The sequence below is a fragment of the Nothobranchius furzeri genome, chromosome 14 (genome assembly GCF_043380555.1).
Source record: "Nothobranchius furzeri strain GRZ-AD chromosome 14, NfurGRZ-RIMD1, whole genome shotgun sequence".
NCBI lineage: Eukaryota > Metazoa > Chordata > Actinopteri > Cyprinodontiformes > Nothobranchiidae > Nothobranchius > Nothobranchius furzeri.
Window position 1 is genome coordinate 30275802 of NC_091754.1, and position 19335 is coordinate 30295136.

General features: G+C 41.3%; 1 protein-coding gene across 3 annotated transcripts in view; it reads left to right on the forward strand.

Annotated features, from left to right (window-relative positions):
• The first annotated feature begins 1043 nt into the window (after nucleotides 1–1043).
• plekhm3 (pleckstrin homology domain containing, family M, member 3) overlaps nucleotides 1044–19335 on the forward strand; it is a 56782-nt gene continuing 38490 nt past the window's right edge. The window contains exons 1-3 of one of the 3 annotated variants that reach the window (XM_015965942.3): nucleotides 1044–1128; nucleotides 4410–5462; nucleotides 14098–15195. In XM_015965942.3, the coding sequence (XP_015821428.1) occupies nucleotides 4940–5462; nucleotides 14098–15195 (1621 nt within the window). In that variant the 5' untranslated portion in view covers nucleotides 1044–1128; nucleotides 4410–4939. Of the gene's footprint in view, nucleotides 1129–3832; nucleotides 4231–4409; nucleotides 5463–14097; nucleotides 15196–19335 lie in introns of those variants that run through there. The other 2 variants (XM_015965943.3, XM_054746685.2) reach the window with 2 other exon arrangements.

The window sequence follows — 19335 nt, forward strand, 5'->3', positions numbered from 1 at the left end:
AATATTGATTCACAGGAATATATTTTTAACACAGAGAACTACTTCATCAGCTTTTCATATTGATTCAGCCTTTGAGAGAACACTACATGAAGGAGAATTATGTGTTTTTCCCTGTTAGAAAGATATTTTAGGTTCAGGGTCAGCTTCAAGGAGCCCATTAGCCGGAAACTATTCTTCACCTCTGCTTTGTCCTCCTTCCTTTGGTCCTTTTCCCATCTTGGTCAGATTTGTTGGTGTAGCTGCGTTTATGCGACCTTTCTTTGTGAGACGGTGTAAATGTGCTACCTTCTGCCACCATCCATAGTATTGATCATACCTTTTAGGGATTTTCATCCCATTTCATGGTAATGAAAATAATGGAAATGCACTATGTGTATCAGAATTGGTTTAATGCAAAACACATCAGGGAGAGATGGAGTAAGGTCCTTGAAAAATCTAAAAGGCTCATAATATCAGGTAAAACATCTTTGATCCTTCTGATAAAATAAAGGATAGGAAAGGGAAATGGTGGAAAATATTTCAAACTTCTAAACAGATAAATGTAGTTTTTAAAATAGTGAAAAAAAATCATATATATTATATTTATTAGCCATGAGTTTGGCAATACAGTCACAGGGGAGGAGTTGAACTTTGCAGGTTACACATATTTAGGCTTCTTATCTTTATAAATATCTTTTCATATCTCAATTGGTTTCTATAAATTACTTTATATAAAATTTTAAATGTATATTTTTATAATAATAATAATAATAATAATAATAATTATTATTATTATTATTATTGTTGTTTCAATATTATGGTATTATATATAAAAACGATTAGATATGATTTAGGAGTAACTTCAAGCTCTCTCTCTCTCTCTCTCTCTCTCTCTCTCTCTCTCTCAGTTCACTGAGGCGTTAACTTAATATAAGCCATTTAATAGTTGTCAGTTTCAGTTAAAAGGAAATAAGGGTTGTACAAAATTATTTTGATATAAATTAATGTTCACAATGTTTCTGCTCATGTTGGCTTCAGACCAGGAACGCTGTGTACTGACGAGACACGGAACCTTTATTTAGAGTCTAAAGTTTCACGCCGGAGACTTTCACGCTGACGTACTGCAGAATGACATAATGATAAACACAAGTAAGTCTGAATTTATTTTTATTTACGGCTTGTCGGTGGCATTAGTATTACTAGCAGGTAAAGGCAGCTTTTCTCCAGAGAAACACTGTGGTTGTAGGCAGAGGAAATTATATGAATTATGTTTTTTTAAATGACATTGATCAAGGATGGAAAGCGGATAACGTTAGCTGTTAGCTCCATCACATTAGTCAGAGATAAACAGGCCTGATGCTGAAACACGTCCTATGGGCCTAGTGGGTTTTGCGTATGTGTTTTAATAATGAAGAACATATATGAGTTGCTAAAGCTAATCGGAAGGCTGGCGTGGATATTCTGACTCTTAAAGAGCTCAACAGAAACAGCTAGACTCGTCCCACCTTGTGATCAATAATCACTTATTACCGTTTGCTTCAGCCGCTTTAAAACGTGTGCTTCTAATCGTGACAGGTTTTTTTATAAATACATTTGGAAAGCTGTTTTCGTTCAAGCATAAAATGATTAAATCGAGAAACAACGACGATTGGACGTCGTGTTTAATGGAAACACTGATAGTTATTGTTTTTTTAGTTTTTCGTCTTAAGATATTACAGCCAAGTGTAACAGAGTTTAGCCCAGGAACAGGGTCGAGTTAATTAAAACTAATTTATCAGCTAGATTACATGAAACAGCACAGTTTACACGTATTTACATCCATCCTGTTATTTTTAGGCAGTCCTTATGTAAATAAATACCTAAGCAACTGGAGATGTATCTTATAGTCTGTATAGAACTTTACACTAAGTGTAAAAGTATAAGACATTTCACGTTGGAATAATGCTGCCATGCAAAAACATTTCCTGCTTCCACGTAGCGACGATTATGTGGTTTTGACAGTTGGTGTTTTTTCCCCCTTGTGATGAATCAAGATTTTTGGGTTGATTTTGATGATTAACTGAAAATGATTCACAGTAATATCAGAGCTGTATCAGCAGACACATGATGTCATCATAACTATGGAAATGTGTAGATGTAATGTTAAAAGGTCAATAGTAATCTGCTCAGAGCGTCATCCTTCAGCAGTGAAAGCCCTGTGGTTTAACTAAAGTTCTCAGCAAATTGTATTACCAGTTTTTAAACACATTTATTCTGTAAAAAGTGAATAATGATTTAGAGAAAATGTTAATATTATATCCTTCATGCTGCTATGCGTATTAGTTTTTATAAAGCATGAACAATTCCAAATCTCCAGATTTTATGTGAATATCTGAATGGCTTTATGTTGTAATTTCACATTCTGCTCTAAAACATGAATAATAGTAAAATGTCAACACTCTGTCTTAATGAAAGGTCTAAACATAGTAAGGTGATCTTTCTGGTCATGTTTAGGTGTGTAAGCATTACAGTTAATTACCATCGATCCACTCCGGCTTCCCCCCACAGTCCAAAAACAAGACTGTTAGGTTGATTGGGCTGTCCAAATAGTCCTTAGGGGTGTGTGTGTGTGTGTGTGTGTGTGTGTGTGTGTGTGTGTGTGTGTGTGTGTGTGTGTGTGTGTGTGTGTGTGTGTGTGTGTGTGTGTGTGTGTGTGTGTGTGTGTGCGTGCGCATGACTGTTTGTCCTCTCTGTCCAGGGTGTACCCCCCCCCCCCCCCCCACGACCCTGCATGGACAAAGCAGGTTCAGAAAATGGATGGATACCATTGATCCTCATTGTTCCCCTACAGGCTTGACAAGCTAAAGGCTAGTCAGATCGCAACCCAGATTAAAATCATATTACTGTTATTTAAAATGGCTCCAGTCTCTAAAATTTCAAAGATGCTCTTGTGCTGTTATGATACAACCTCCTCATAGCCATCAGTTTGACATTACATTGTTATTTACGTTGACTTTTGTTGTCGCTGCATCTTTAAATTGCTCCGATCTCCTAAATCTCACATTAACTTCCATTAAACAGACAATGTGTAGTTTTTATTGGTAATATCTGGAAATATCCATCCAAATGTTGTCGAGAGTGACTTAAATGATGCCCAGTTTGTTAAAAAGTATTAGTGGCTTAATAACATAATATAACCATAGTAACCATAGAGTTAGGGTCTAACATACATGGGAGCAGGGCTAAGTCACTTTATCAATGCCATATTAGACGCCATGTTTCCTTCTACAGGAGCCCGTGAGAACAAAACACATTTATTGATTTGTAACAAGCAGCTGTAAAACTTTCGCCATTCATAAACGTTGTTTTACATGTTTGCCTCTTCGCTCGTTGCCAGGGAGTCTGGTGTGCTTGTCATTTTGCTGGAGGTTGTTCTCCCAGGGATTTTTGACCCTAATGGCCATCCGTTGGCAAGGTCTTGCTCGAACACAAAAATACTGCTTGCTTGCAGTGATTTAGGCATTATCGCCAGGGAAAATACACATCATCACTTTTAACTTAAGAGATGATTCTTGGTGAGTTTTCCAGAATCTTGCGCAGCTATTTTTGACCAAATGTTGAAATAGGGTTAAGAAAATGTAAGAACTTTACAGTGCAGAAGAACAAAGTTATAATATTGGATCTTAACTAAAGTGTTTACAATAGTCGGGTTTTGAAGTTATTTTAAAATGCTGAGCATTTCATATTTAGAAAGTGTAGTTTAGAGATTAGTCTGGATGACATGGCGTTGGATGCTTTTATAAGTCAGGTGGTTTTGCTGTGTGAGCATTTCGCAAAAGGAAAAGAAGAGTAACCTAAATAAAAATAAATACAGCTTTAAAGTTTTAAATAAAATCTTTCACGAACCAATGAAAGCATTCTGTATTTCCAACAAAGGATCCTGGACCATTGGCTTCATCTTTGGAGCTTTTCACCAGACTTGGGATTGCGGTGATGTCATAGCCATTAAATAATTAATATCTGTAGGAGGAAAAAAATCAATACAAGCTGCATTGCGCGAGGGTATATAAACAGTATATGCAGTTGAGAGAATGAGAGCAGAGGGCAGTCAGACAGACAGATAGATGGGAACCCCACCCTGGCCTGGTTCCTCTCTGCTCTGTTCAGCGATAAGCAGCCGAGGAGGAAGTCGAGCATTATTTCAGCGGGACGCGTAAGAGACGACAGAAGGCAGGTCTGTCAGGCTCAGAGTGTTGAAGATGCTGCTGGTAGGTAGGTGGTAGTGAAGTTGAAACTTTGTTATTCTCTCAACAACGTGTCAAATTAAATCAAATCAGCTGAATCAAGAAGTGATTTTTGGCAAAACTAATCATTTACTTTACAGTGAGCTGTTTCTGTTCTACATGCAGGATTTGTCTTGACTACTTCCTGTTTCTTTTTCTTCATTACAGAGAAACCACAAACAGCCTCGATCTGTTGATCTTCTAACCAGCCGACTGGCCGAAAAGGGAACCAAAACTCAGAGCGTGCTGGTTGATTTCTGACCCCGAAGTCTGAGCAAGAGACTGTACCTCAACGTTTTGCTGCTTCCTTTTACTAAAAGTGACGCTGGTATAGATTTCTGTCCAAATCTGATTGCTCTTTAGAGTCTGGACCAGTTTTTGGGCTCGGGCATGAAACTGAAGCAGTTCTTCTTCTGGTGAAAAAAGCAAAACTATTGTAGAAGTAGAAGAATGTCACAGAAAAGGACGACTAAAGCTGAGTGAAGCCTTCGGTTGAAGAGTAGGGCATGAATGTCAACAACAGTTTTTGGAATTAGAGATCCTGAATTTTATTCTCCCCTTAGCTCATCTGCAAAGCTAAAATATCCACATAGGTGCTTGTTTGATATGTGGATGCTGATAAAAGGACTTTTGTGCTGGTGGAAAGCTGTCTCAGCATAAGAGTTCTAGCTCAGTGGGAAGCCTGTCCTGGAACAGACATGGAGGGACTGGAGCAACTTAATGGAGTGGGTGATATCAGCCCAGCGCTGGAGGCAACAGAGGACTTTATCCACTGCATGGACAGGATGCAAGGCCAAGGTCCGAGCCTGGTTCAAGCTAACAACCGGCAGCCTCCGAGGCAGCCCAAGCAGATGCCGGACGTGTCCAGCGCTGCTCTGGGGAAGCTGGGCTCCAGTGGTGTGTGGGGTCTGCTGGCTGGAGAGCAGCCGGAGGTGGGGCCCCTGGGCCTGGCTTGGGCCGACAACTTTAGTGTACTGGGACTGGGAATGGGCTTGAGGCATGGTAAGAGAAGTAGAGCGCGATCCACCAATGACCTGGCGGCCCATATCCAGGAGTGCACCAACAACACGGGCAACTCCTCATCCAAGTCGGTGTTTAAGAAGGGACACAACCGGTCCAGGTCAGATGTCAACTACCGTCCATCTGCATACACGGACAACGGTCTGCCCACAGTGGACTGCAACACGCTGAAGAACATGATGCTCAACCAGCAGCAGGAAGGTGAGTCCACCCACAGGCTGTGCAGATGTTTAGAATAAAAGTGACAATTTAAACCGAAATAACTATCAGCTATTTGTAATGCTGTTATGGCCGATAACCAATATTTACCAAAAATATAGTTATACATACATTCATACACACGCTTCTGCGATGATCACATGAAATAAATACCGCATGAGCACTCCACTTCCCCTCCTGAAACATGCATGGTAACTAGATGTAAATTAATACTGATCGTTAATATCAGCCCAGTTTCACTTATTTGGTCAATACCAATACTGTAAAAGATAACCAACATTGGTGATACCGATGTAAATGCTAATATTTTGTGCATATCTAATTAAAATCCTATGTTTTCTTCTACTGTGACTTGTAGCAGTCCTGTGAATGTTTCCGACTCATCAAAAGCACATACTCACATTGCTCAGTCAGTGACACCTGCCCTTTTCTGAATCTAAACAAACTGTTACCATCTAATCTGGCCCTTTTTACGGGGTAATCTGTGTTATTTAGTCCGTCTGTCAGCATTCAGACATGTTTGCTCTCTTGTCTGGTTCTTCATTTGGGTGAACTGACCCTTTAATGGCTTTTCATCTCCCTAATTTGTTGTGCGGAGAGTTGCTTTGACTCATTGAAGATGATGTCATGCCCTTCGGTGAACCTGAAGCATTCCTAATTCTCACCAGAAGGCCAGCCCTTACCTGCACACACCTCCTCCTCCTCCTCCCTCTCCTTCTCGTTTTCTGCTCTGAACGGCAGTCCATTCACTGAAAAGCTTTCTCAGCCTTTGAGAGGCTTTTGGAGGACAGACGTCTGGACTATTTGTGCTGTCGATCGGGGCGTGTGCTGTACTTGGATTGAAGCCTCCCCAGAGAAAGGAATAATGATAGAAGATGATGATAACTTGAAATGACACAGCTGTGACGCTCCATATTCAGAGAGCCAACACACACACACACACACACACACACACACACACACACACACACACACACACACACACACACACACACACACACACACACACACACACACACACACACACACACACACTGCCTATTTGTTTGTGTGTTTTGGCTATCTGAAAACCTAAGGAGATCCTAAGGGATCCTGAGGGATAATAGCCTGTAATCCTGTCAGCAAATGGACTCAAATGAGGCGAGAGAAGAGGCAACCCAATTACCAGGCCCCTGATACGGGCAGGATTATTTAGTATTAGCATATGTGTGAAAAGATATCAGGCTGTTTAGTTTGGCTGGATGTGGATTGAAAGAAGAGGAGGAGGAAGAGGACGGTAATAAGCAGAAGGCAAAGTGATTTAGCTCGGCCTCGCTGTGTCTCCTCATTCACATAAATAACAAAAAAAGAGGTCTGTTTGCCTTTCCATTAGTGACAGCTGGAGATGTTTAGACAGTAAATGGAACTGATTATCACAGTTTTACATAAACAGTATACATATTTAACCAAACTGACTTTTCTTTAGGTCTGATGGGAAAGGATGGTCCTGGCTTCTTAAAACTGCAGCATGTCACAAATAACATTTAGTACTTTTTCAGGACCAAACATTCATAGTTAGACATGGAATAAATAGACAATGGCGCTTCATTACTTACAAAGAACAAGTAGCTTTAGTACTTCAGACATTATTCTGACATAGGGGAAAATTTGATGTAGCTAATTCTACGAGTCTGGAACATTTATATGTCTTCATTTTTACCATTCATGATAATCAGAGTGATCATTGAGCTTGTGATCAGGCAGCGAAGACATGTGTCCATAGTTTCCACCTTTGGATCCTTGCATCTATGATGGTAGAATATATGCTCACAAAAACTACTTAGTAGGGTGTTGTAACCAGATGATGTTTTTCCAAATAAGTCATGTTCAATCTTCAAATGTTACATTTTTTAAAGTGTGAAAATCGATCCGTAGATGAACAGGCGTTTTTCTGAACGGCAGGTTTCTCCAATAAACCTTTATGACAATATTTAATTTCTCACCTTGCTGGGATTCAGAAATACAGCAAGGGCAGTAAGACCTATAGCTGCATTTAATCACTAAAATAAACTGATTAAGAAAGTAAAATACGGAAGTTTTATTTAAAAGTTTGTGTAGGGCAGGACGCTGCGATTGAATCTTTGAGACCTTTTAGTTCATCCAACAAGCCCTTAAGCAGCTCATCCTCCACCCAAGCCGGCTGGTGCTGAGGTAATCACAGCTGGCTGTGTTATTTTAAAGCGCTGCTTCTTTAATATACAAAAACAGGAAGAAGACTCACAGGTGTGAGCAAAGAACAAATTTATTTTTATCACACAAAAAAAAATCCAGCAAATCTAGTTTTGCAAGAACAGCCTCCATCTGCACCAAATGTGATGGAGTTTCTCTGTTTTATCCGTGTAATTTTTATTTCACCATCTTAACAGATGAAGACCAAAAGAAAGAAAAGGGGACAGCAGTAGCATACCCAGATCTAATGCATGGTTTAGTTTCTTTACCAAAACTAGGAGCAAACTGCAAGGACTATGCAGTAATGCTTAAAATGTGAAGAATAAGACCAAAGTAAGCTTGGAAAACACAATATATCAGCTTTCACAGTAACGTGCAAATAACTGCTCACGGTGTCTGAATTAGTATTAATTTTGCAGCAATTATGGAACATTTCCTGTATAGCACTTTTTAGGGTTCTACAACCCCCAAAGACACTTTACAACGCAGACAGTCATTAACCCATTCACACACATTCACACCTGCCACAGCTGCCTTTGGGTGCAGGGACAGAAGCGAGGCTGCAGAACACTGGTGCCACCGGTCTCTCCGACCACCACCACCAGCAGGCAAGGAGGGTCTTGCCTAAAGACACAACAGCAACATCCTCTGGTGGGGCCAGGGTTGATCCGACACTAGAGATATTATCAGTCCACTAATATTATCGGCCAATATTGGCCTTAAAATGCAATATTGGAAAATATCTATCGGTCTTTACTGCTGTAGTGACTCAACTTGTACATTCCATGCTCATTTTACTCATCAAACTCTTCGGCTTCATCTCCTCTCTCTCAAAGGCCAAAATATGACAAATTTGAGGTTTAGTTTATAAGATATTTTAGTTTTATTTGGCACAACTTGTGAGTAATTAGGATCTTACCCTGTATAGAGGATCTGCTTTCCCTAACAGCACCTAGCCGTGTGTGGCTAGCCAGAAAACAACCAACAAACACAAGAATCTTCACCCAAGCTTACTTTTATTAAATGAAGATCTTTATAAATGTTTCATCACCATTAGTAACTAATGCACGTCTTAGCATTGCGCTTAGCAATTAGCCTAGCTTAGCATGTGCATGCTCACACTGCTCATATTTTATCAAGTAGGTATAAGATACAAACACAAATGTTTGCACGAACATATGAAGCAAAATGAGCGTATTCATTGTTTTCCCTAAATGTAAGATGTAAACACACCGGGAGCGGACAAAACGGAAACCATGTCAGTGATAGTTCTGAGTTGAGAGCTTTCACTCTGTCATGTTTCGCAGAGATAATATAACAAAGATTGTAACAGTGATGCCTCACTGATCTGTTTTCAAAACCTACAACATTTTATCATTAATAATTAATAAAAAAAAAATTCCCATCAGGAATTTAGTAGTCAGGCGTCACAGAGCATTTGTCAGGATTATCCCAGGAAGAATGTCTTTCAGCTGCTATTGGAGACACATTAAAGAGACAATGTGTAGTTTTTTTAATCTCTGGAAATTTCCACCAAAATGTTATTGAAAATGAATTAAATGATGCCGTTGTTAAAAAATATTGGCGGCTTTGTAACATATAACTATAAAAATCTGGTCTAAAATACATGGGAGCAGGTCGAAGTCTCTGGACGACACTATTTTAAATGCCATGTTTCCTTCTACGGGAGCCCGTGAGGACAGAATGCATGTACTGATTTGTAACAAATGGTTACAGAACTTTCACCATTCTTAAATGTTGCTGTTTTACACATTTACCTCTCCACTTGTGATGAAGGGGAGTCTGATGTGCTCGTTATTTTGCTGATCTTTGCACTCCCCATGGCTTTTTGATCCCAATGAGCATCCATTGGTAAGGTCTTAAGCCTGATTCATGCTTCTCCGTCAGCTCTGCAAGGGACAGACACGCACAGGTTGACGGAAGCATTTTGCTCTCATACTTCTCAGTCTCCTGGAGAGTGTTGCAAAGCAATTCCCCGGCAGGACAACAGAGGGCGTAGCGCTGTTCTGTGGTATCCTGTCATGTATCCGGTCCAAGATAGTGTGTTTATATTGTGTTTTTTTTTTTTTTGTATATAAGAGACTTTTTAACACAGAAAAATTTGCCTCTCATCCTCCTCCACCCCTTCATGCACTCGCCACCACTAAACCCACGTTTCCTGTCATTTCCGTCCACCAATAAAATGCTTGCTGCGCATCTTTTCACTCATCCAGTCACGGGGGAATTAAACGTTCATGTTTTTAGAGTTTTTTTTTTTAGGTATACTTAAAGCTTCTCCGTGTCTGCCGCTTGTTATCCTCGGCTCTTTATGTTTTTGAGGGCGCAATGGCGGCGCTGTAGACAACAGCGGCGTCCTAACCAATCACAAGCTTGCGTTGTCCGTCTTGACTGACGGATGTTTAGAAAAGTGGGCTCCACTCCGTCCGTCCTTGCGGAGCTCTCCGGCAGGTCCGCAAGGCCGTTGCGTGTCTCAGCACTGACGCAGACGGAGAAGCATGAATCAGGCTTTACTCCCAACACGAAAATATTGCTTGCTTGCAACAATTTAGGTATCTACTGCCCCCTATCGCCAGGAAAAATACACACTGTCACTTTAAACATGATACTTTTTTTCTATGAAGTAGTTGGAATTTTGCACGGATAATGTTTAAAGCTTATGCATGCATGATAGGAGATATGTGATGTTAGCAACTTAAACTTTTTTCTTTTTGTATTTAGGGGAGACCCCTCTTATATCAATATCGGAAATTAAGAGTTAGACAATATTAGATTTTGGATATAGGTAAAAAAGCCAATATCAAGCATCCCTACCAATAACCCTCCAATTACTGGACAACCCGCTGTAGGGGGTAAATATTGTTGCTTTTAAGCTTAATATATTACCTTTACTTATGACCAATAAGCTGTGATATTCTATATAAATATAAAGTATCACTCTGATTGGTCTTTGAATGTTTAATCAGAAGAATTAGAATTCTTTGACTTTTCAGTGTTCAAACACACTTTGTATCAATTCAGACAGAGTCAGGTTTATAAAAGGTAAAACATTTATTTTCTAAACAATTAAAAACAAGACAACTAGGACACTATGTGAATGGATCTAAGTGGATGGAATGTGAGGTGTGATGATGTGTGAATGTGATGTTATCAGAACCCTCGTATCTGAAGAAACTGAGTTCTGAGTGGGAGTGAATTTGGTCTGCTATAAACTGTAAGTTGATTCTTATCAAAAACACATTAGACGCAATCTGTGAGCCCACGTACCCTTCGTCGGAGACCCCCATTGTAGATCCGGACCGTCAGATAGTCTGATGGACCCCAAAGGTACCGAAGTCCGTAGGAGAAACAGCAGTACGACCAGGCCGTTCTCCAGGTCACCACAGTTGTTTGTGTCTTAGGAATAACTTAAGGAGTTGAAGTTGGTTCAGCTTTGTTCTGAAGGAACCGTTTGCGGTCAGCTGTAGCATGCAACAGGGTTTTGACAGCCTGTCAAAGATGTGATGGGAGCTGAGTTTCCCTCCGATGGCCAGTCAGAGTTAGCTCAACTGAATCACTCAGGGAGTGATGCTGTTTAAATATTGGCCGTATCTTAGTTTATTGATAAATCAGAACTTGCCCTGTAAAGGGGTTTTGCAAACAAACTCAGATACACACCTCCCTCATGCTGATTTTGTGGATAAGAAAATATCTGTGTGCAGTGACGTTAATTATAACTTGCGTCATTGATATATGGAGAGTGTGTCTTGTCCAGTCAGTATGCTGATTAAATATATGGGTCATATTTCATTTCATCCTTGTTAATCTTTCAATCTAATAATAAAATTCATTTCACTTCAGTAATTTAAGCACAGATTAATCAAAACATTTCATTTGTATTCATATAACATTTGTTCATTCAACCGTATTATTATTTAATGATTATTTAACTTATGAGTTGTAAAAGTTCCTCTTTCATGAGAGAGAGAGCAATCCTGTGGTCTTTTCAAAAGAAGGCTTTGTTTGGGAACATAGGCTGATATCTTGTTCTCCCTGAAATGTCAACAAGGTTTGCAGAATCTTCTGGGCTTTAGAAGGCAGGTTAGAAACTCCACATAGATAGTGGAATTAGGTCTGTAGGTGACCGGACATTGTTTCGGTCAATATGTAGGTGAAAACTGACCATTTCTGGACGTTCCACCGCTCTACCTCCTAAGGTACTTCTGCCCACAATTAACTAAATCAACCTTAACTACATAATTTTCAAGCTTTGCTATTGATGCATTTTGACCTTCAAATGCGTCAATCAGGCCACTTCTCTCAGCCCCTAAAACAATCTTGACAAACGCATTTATTTGCAAACCCCACCAGACAGTTTAACTAGGAGAAAAAATAGCGTTGTGTTTCTTTAATATGCTGGATCACTCTCACTTCTAAAAATAATTTACAGCTCTGGGTATCTTAATGGACGCGAGTGCAGGGTCTCATCAATCTTACCAAAATAGTGGCAGACATGGTGGCAGTCCAGGTCACAGATTTTCCATATTAACAAAGGAATAAATAAATAAATATGCAAATAAGTTTAACTGCAGCCTGGTCCAGCTGATTGGCAGACTTCACGCTTGGGAGGGTTGAGATGAGAATTAGGAACTGTGGCGAGGAAAACGGCTTTGTGAAATTAGCCTTCATGTCAACCTGCAAGGGTTTGACATCACACACGTACAAGCCTTCAACCATAATCAGCTCCGTGCCACTAACGAACTCTCGAGTGTTTTAGTCAGACATGCTGCAGACCTCTCATTTACTTTATTTTACATTCCAACATGTTTTGTATTGTTCCTGGCTATTATAACACACGCTGCTTGTTGATACTTATGGAAACATAAATCTGTTTTCTAAACTATGATCTTTGATTTGATTGACCAACACATTGTATAGAAAGAAAAACATGTTTAAAATTAAAGGGTAAATGTAACCTGATGTAATGATTTAAATTACATGTCATTTAATAAGCCATAAGGCGTAGGATTCCATAGGAAATATGAAATCAACCTTATGGATATGTTGGGTTATTTTAACCAGAAGATTGGAACTTTTTATTGCAGGGATTAGATAACAGCTTTGTATTCACTCAGAGACAACAGAAGAGAGAGAGTCGAGTTTAAAACTTTAAAGATTTAGTACTAAACAAATTAAAAGTAGACTACCTTAAACACTAAATGTGAGGTGTAACTAAGGTGAATGAGACGGAGTTGCTCCAGCAAATCCGAAGAAGCGATTAGTTCTGATTGGAAATGAAGGTGATGTTTTCGCTCTAAGCTTTGGTTAGGAGATTCATAAACACATTCGACGCCATTTGTCGGTCTACGTACCCTTAGCGGAAGTCCCCGTCTAGATCAGCAGGTGTAGAGGTCCAGCTTGACCTTGTGGAGCCGAAGCCTGTAGGAACAGCCACGGCAGCCGACCACCAGTCTTGAGATACTTCCAGGTCACGACAGTTTTGTTGGCATCTAGTGAGACCCAAACCTGGGTCGTGATGGTTCAGCTTTTATTCTGAAAGGAACCGTTGCAGCAGTTGGAACAGCAACAGATTTTATCCAGCTTGTCCTTGGTTCTTTCGGCTGAAGAGGAAAGTTACGGATTGGCCACTCTGACACTTCTCCAGAACGCTTTGAACTGGCGTTAAAGATGACGTGGGCATAGTTTTATACTTAGGATGTTTTGGTTTATGGTCGAATGAAAAGATGACAGATTTACCAAGCACCACCAAAACCACACCTCCGTCAGATCTGGCAGATTCTGATTGGTTCAGTAAAAGCAATGTGTCGTCTCTTAACGCTACGTGAGATCAGTCCTAGTGGAAACATTTAAAGTCATATTACTTATTATATTCTATAGGATTATAATAAAGTAATTAATATTTGGATTTCACAGAATGGTCACATCTTATTATTGACTAACACTTTGTTTGATTAGCTTTATTAAAATAGAGTTCTTTGATTTATTAAAAGGAGAGAGTCCATTCTTCACTCTTCTCTTGAGCTGGAAAGAAGCAGTTAATAGCAAATGCATGAGACCTTGTGGCCATATCTCATGCAGACTAGTTCTGTGTCAGAGGAGAGGGGGAAAATGACATGTGGAACAGTCATTTCATTCTGTTACACTGACATGGTATTTCAGGTTATGACTTGGATGTAAAACTGTGTTCATGCAGAAATGTGTGTTTTTATGACTTTTTCAGAGAAATACACTTAAAACCATCCTTTTAATTCCACCTCTCAAAATCTCGCCGTTGAAGATTTTTATATCCACAGAAGCTGTAACTGCTCTGTTTTTTTATACACAGCAGCTGATCATGAGCACACACAATGAGTCATCTGTGTTTCATTTCTCCCCTTCTGTCTCTGTCCAGCTGATAAAACTAGCAGTAGCAGTGTGGCGAAGCAGGGTGAGCTAGAGCAGCGAGAGGGACCCCGGGGCCGCTGGACACCCTGCTACGTCGAGTTGACGTCCTGCGAGCTCCGACTCTACACTTTAGACAGCAGTGCCAACCGGCAGCTGGGCACCGTTTACTCGCTGTCACACTGCCAGAGCGTCATCTCACCAGCACCCTGCAGCCAGTCCAGTCAGTTCAGCCAGCCTGCTGATCAACGCACGCTCCAGACAGTGTTCTTTAACAGCACACGTCTCCAGCTGAGGGCGGCAAACCAATGGGAAGCCTTGGAGTGGAAACGGCTGATGTGGGAGAAGGTCCAGGCAGTCAGACCCATGAGGCAGGAGAGGAAGCATAAAAGCCCGGTGGAAAATCAGCCGATAGTCACTTTCCCTACTCCCATGTCTCCCTCTTCTTCACCCTCTCCGTCCGGGCTTGACACAAGACCTGATGGCGACAGTGACACCCCAACCTCAGCTGATGCATCTCACTCTAACTCTGTAGTCCTGAGCAGACCCACCACCCTGCCTCTCTTTACCCAGCGCTGTCGCGATGTCCTCAAAGTCGGTTTGCTTCACCTGCTGATGGATCAGAACAACTGGCGGGCCTTCACCTTTGTCCTGTCTAGATCCTCTCTCCAGGCCTTCCCTACCAAAGGCCATGGGTCTGTGTCCCAACCTGTCCTCCAATTCTCCCTTGCATCCTGTTTGGCTGTGCAGTATGATCTTGAGCCAGACAATGAAGAGTCATGGATAGAGAAAGGGAAGTGTTTCCAAGCTGTTTTCTCTGAAGAGGTAGTCCAACTTCAGGCAGACGATCACCTCAAGGCTCAGGAATGGGTGAAGACCCTACGGGAGGCCGTTGAAGCACAAAGACCTGCAGAAGAAAACCCCAGAGACTCGGGAGAGGGATCTCCAGGCCTGCAAGTATTGCTGAGGAGATTAAAACCATCAAGGGATGGAAGACAGAGGGAGGCCCAGAGAGCCAAGCGACAGTCGGTCACCACCAGTTTCCTCAGTATTCTCACCTGTCTGGCTGTTGAGAAGGGACTTACTGCTCAGAGCTTTAGGTGTGCAGGTAAGTTCCATTTACAGCAAACAAACAAACAAACATTTACTTCATAAAAACAAATAGTTACACTTTCTTTAGATCATTACATTGGGTTGTCCTAATTTGATCCCAAGTATGTCAGACCTATTGTCTATGGTTTTATGTCAGTTGGCATCCAACTGGTTTCACTTTGATTAATTTGATGGAATACTCAGTGATTGTCTATATAAACTTGCATCCATTGATATTAAACACTTTAAAGTAGCTGCTTCCTGCTCCTCCGCCCTACTGGTTGAAAGTGGAATTACAACTGTCAAAAACAACCCTGCTGCAGCCTGCCGTAGCTAGTGCTAACAATAAGTTAAGATTTACATGAGCCACCTAATGATAAAGTAAAACACAAAGTAAAAAGATCCTGTTGGACAAAAAATGTTACTTACAAGTCCAGTAGCAACAATGCCAGGTCACCATCAGTCTGTGATTTTGCAGCCTACTTTAGCGTCTTCAAATTGGTGTAGACCTCACCGATGTTCACTTTTAGCTCTTTGGTTCGCTTTTTAAGACATTACTCTTACTTTTACTTCCAGGCTCTGCCATGATGCCAAAGAAAAGGTGAACGTCTTCTTTTTCCTTTTCTTGTGCATTATAAAGTTAAAGTCCCAAAGTCATCATCACACACTAGCCTCTTTTATACGACACACCATGCCTGCAAATCGGCGTAATATTACCGCAATGGTATGCCTATAAACGTGCCATGCCGGCATGGCGTTACACAAATTTTGCGGCATTCGTTCCGCCTCGCTTGGTAGTAATATTGCGGTAATGGTCTGTCGTATGCTCCATGGCGCAACAGAGGCAGATGTCATGATGACGTGGGGGGTTATTGCTGAGCTCCGGCCGGCAAATTTATTGAAAATGAAAGTAAACACAGGCAATAAGGTTTGCTTTTTGAACAAAATCAGCTGAGATGGCAAACTGGAGCGCCGCAGCGCTCCATGAGCCTCTCTGTTAGAGCTGAAGCTCGGATCACCAGAGACTGCACAGGGACTGATGGGGACAGACACCTTAAGGAGCTGCTTGTTAAAAAAACTTAACGATCACGGTTTCAATCGCAATAAAAAGCAAGTTATGTCCAAGATAAATGGAAGTCTGCAGCATCGCAGAGACCGCCCCCATACCCCCTTTATGCTGCCATCACCTAATCTTTTATAAAATTGCCACAATTGCGCCACATTACCACCACGGTCTGATCTTATAAACGACCTTTATCCTCTCTACGGAGCTGCGGCAAATCCCGTTTAGCAAACGTTATGGTCCTGTAAAAACAGCTAGAGTTAAAATTACATTTGACCCATCCCTGCTTGGATTGATAAGCTGCAGCTGTGGCTGCTTTCGGGAACAATTTGGTGGTTTAACCCCCCAATCTAACCCCTTAATGCTGAGTGTCAAGCAGGGAGGCATTGGGTCCCATTTTTAAAGCCTTTGGTGTGACCCAACCAGGATTTGAACCCCAATCTCCCAGTCCCAGGACCGACACCCTACCACTAGGCCACTGAGAAGGTCAAATGATGATCGGTGAATTGAAAATGCTAACCATTAGCATAGCAGCTAACAGCTGTAAAGCAGGTAAAGGGCTCCCCCTATAGAGCACCTACCCGCTCCACCAAACTATCAAGTGTGGTTTTTGATCAGTAGAGAGCTGCAGAGTGTTTCCAAATATGAAACGGGTCAAGTTTCTAACTTAAAACTGCTGAGATCGATGCTAAAGCTCTAGCTTAAAGTTTTAGAAACCACTTTAAGGTACTCTGTCGTCTGCTTCTCCGTATTTATAAAAAGGAACCTACCTACTCGGCATGACTTAACTCAGTTTAGTGTAGTTCAAAAGCCTTTTCTTTAGTGACGTGGTTACTGCCCTGAAATTAGTGCCTGCTTGGTCACGGTACCTAGCTTAAGCCGGGCGTACACTGTGTGACTTTTTCACTTTTTTGAGCCGATTTTCCACTCGTGCGAGAATCCACAAGATCGGGGCGAGTTTTGCGCCGAGCGTCGTGTAGTGTACAGGGGGTTACGAGAGGCGATTAACACCACGTGACCAGCTGCCGATCAGCAGTCATGAGTAGGGCTGCAGCTATCGAATATTTTTGTAATCGAGTACTCTATCGAATCTTTTTTTCGATTAATCGAGTACTCTAATAAATTACCCTTTTGTGTTTGTAAACCATTATATCAAATAGCATGTTATAATTATGAAAGATCTCTTAAAATGAGCAAGCAATTGCCAGTTATTCTTCAAGTTTTATTCAAAATTAAGTTTGCAAAACTTCAGCACTTCAACTTTACTTCACAGTAAACAAATGCCTGTGCAAAACATAAGTATACAACCTGAGCTGATTTTCCCCTCGTGTGAGAATCTGCTAGCCTGCAAGCCAGACAAAAACTAGGAGGATAACTGTTGAAGTAGCGCTGCGAGCGGCTGCTGCCCAAACAGAACCAGAACCGCTCACGGTGCATGCGCAAACAGCTCGCCGGCTGTTTCCCTATTAACACACGTCCGTTTTAATTTCTACACTTTTTTTCTCACACAATAACAAGGATTGTCGAAAGCATGTTTGCCGTGGTTATGTTAAATTATACTGATCACAAAACATTTATTTACTTTCTTTCGTTTTCCTCCGCCACTCATAAAGACCCGTGTCCTCCTGCAGAAACCCAGAGGGACAACGGACATCAATAACACAGTAAAAAGTCCGACGTGTTGTGTAAAACTGCTATTTTTAGCACATTTTAAGTTCGACGTGTTGCTACCAGATGTACGGTGTGAGCTGAAACTGAGTGCTACAAACGAAAAAGTCGCACAGTGTCTGCAGAATATATAGAAATACAGGCTAAAAAGCATTATCTTGTAGAGGCTCAGAGTCCAGTTGCAGAAGTGACATTTACATATGGCGTTTAAAGCGTGCCACAACCCGTGCACGCGCATTGGGTCCACAGCGCGCGTGTGAACGGGACTCGCGAGCGAAAATATACATGGCAGCGCGCGCGTGAACGGGACTCGCGAGCGAAAATATACATGGCGAGAGGTTATTTGTGCACTGAGAGGGAGCAAACTGTGTCTGTGAGCGCACAAGGATGTGCACAAGTGACAAACCTGCGTGCGCGCGTTGCCAACGAGCACACGGCAGAGGAAAACGTGCGCGCACGGCAGCCTCTCTGCGCGCTCGGCAGCCTCTGCGCGCTCGGTTTCTAATTCCGCTCGCTCGGCTGTGAGGGCTTTTGGCACTCTGGAGGCGTGGCCTGTGGCAGATCTTCCCTGTCCTCTGATTGGTTAGTTTACCCCGCACTTTACTCTCTACCTATCTATATAAAAAAATCTGAGATTCAGCAGTTGCTGTCATAGCTCAGCTGGGAGAGCGGGTGACTCTCACTCTGGAGGATCCAGGTTCGAGTCCGGCCAAGGAACATAGAGTTGATGTCATTATTCTTTCCTAATTCCTGTGATATTATTTTACAGTTGTGACCGTTCAACTGTCATTAAACGTCCGAATGTTTGCTGGGCAGTGTTTTAAAAAGTGCACATAAGCTAGATGGTTTTTACCAGGTAAAAATAGACTTGTGGGTGTAGGTATGTTCAAGTTTAAAAAGTTCTTGCCTCATTAATGTATTGTTTATTTTTTTTAGCATTTAATTGACAAATTATCCTTTCAAATAATTAATTGATGAGTTACATAATTGTCCATTTAGAATTGTTGAATGGACTGAGTCAAGTTTGGTGCACTTTATATATTTCAAAACATGTTTTTTTTTAATTATGCATATAAATAATTTTAATGTTAATTTATTGAAATATTTCTATTTTTTCATTACCTCACCCTTGTTTTGACAAAAACAAGACCTTGCTGGATAATATCACGGAGAAACTATTTGTTCACAGTACATGGCTCAGTGAGGATCTGTATACCAAAGGAGGAGATACTCAGAAATCTGTCTGCAGATTGTTACAACCCAGACTGGAAGTGGTGGGCTGTAATAAGAAAGGAGACCAAACAGAGGAGTGGGGGGTTCAACAACTGATTTATTTAACCAAAGTAAGGATTTACTAAAGCAAGTTAGTGAACAGAAAATGGCCAGTGAGGACTCTCCACCACACAGGAGAGACCCAGTGAAAGC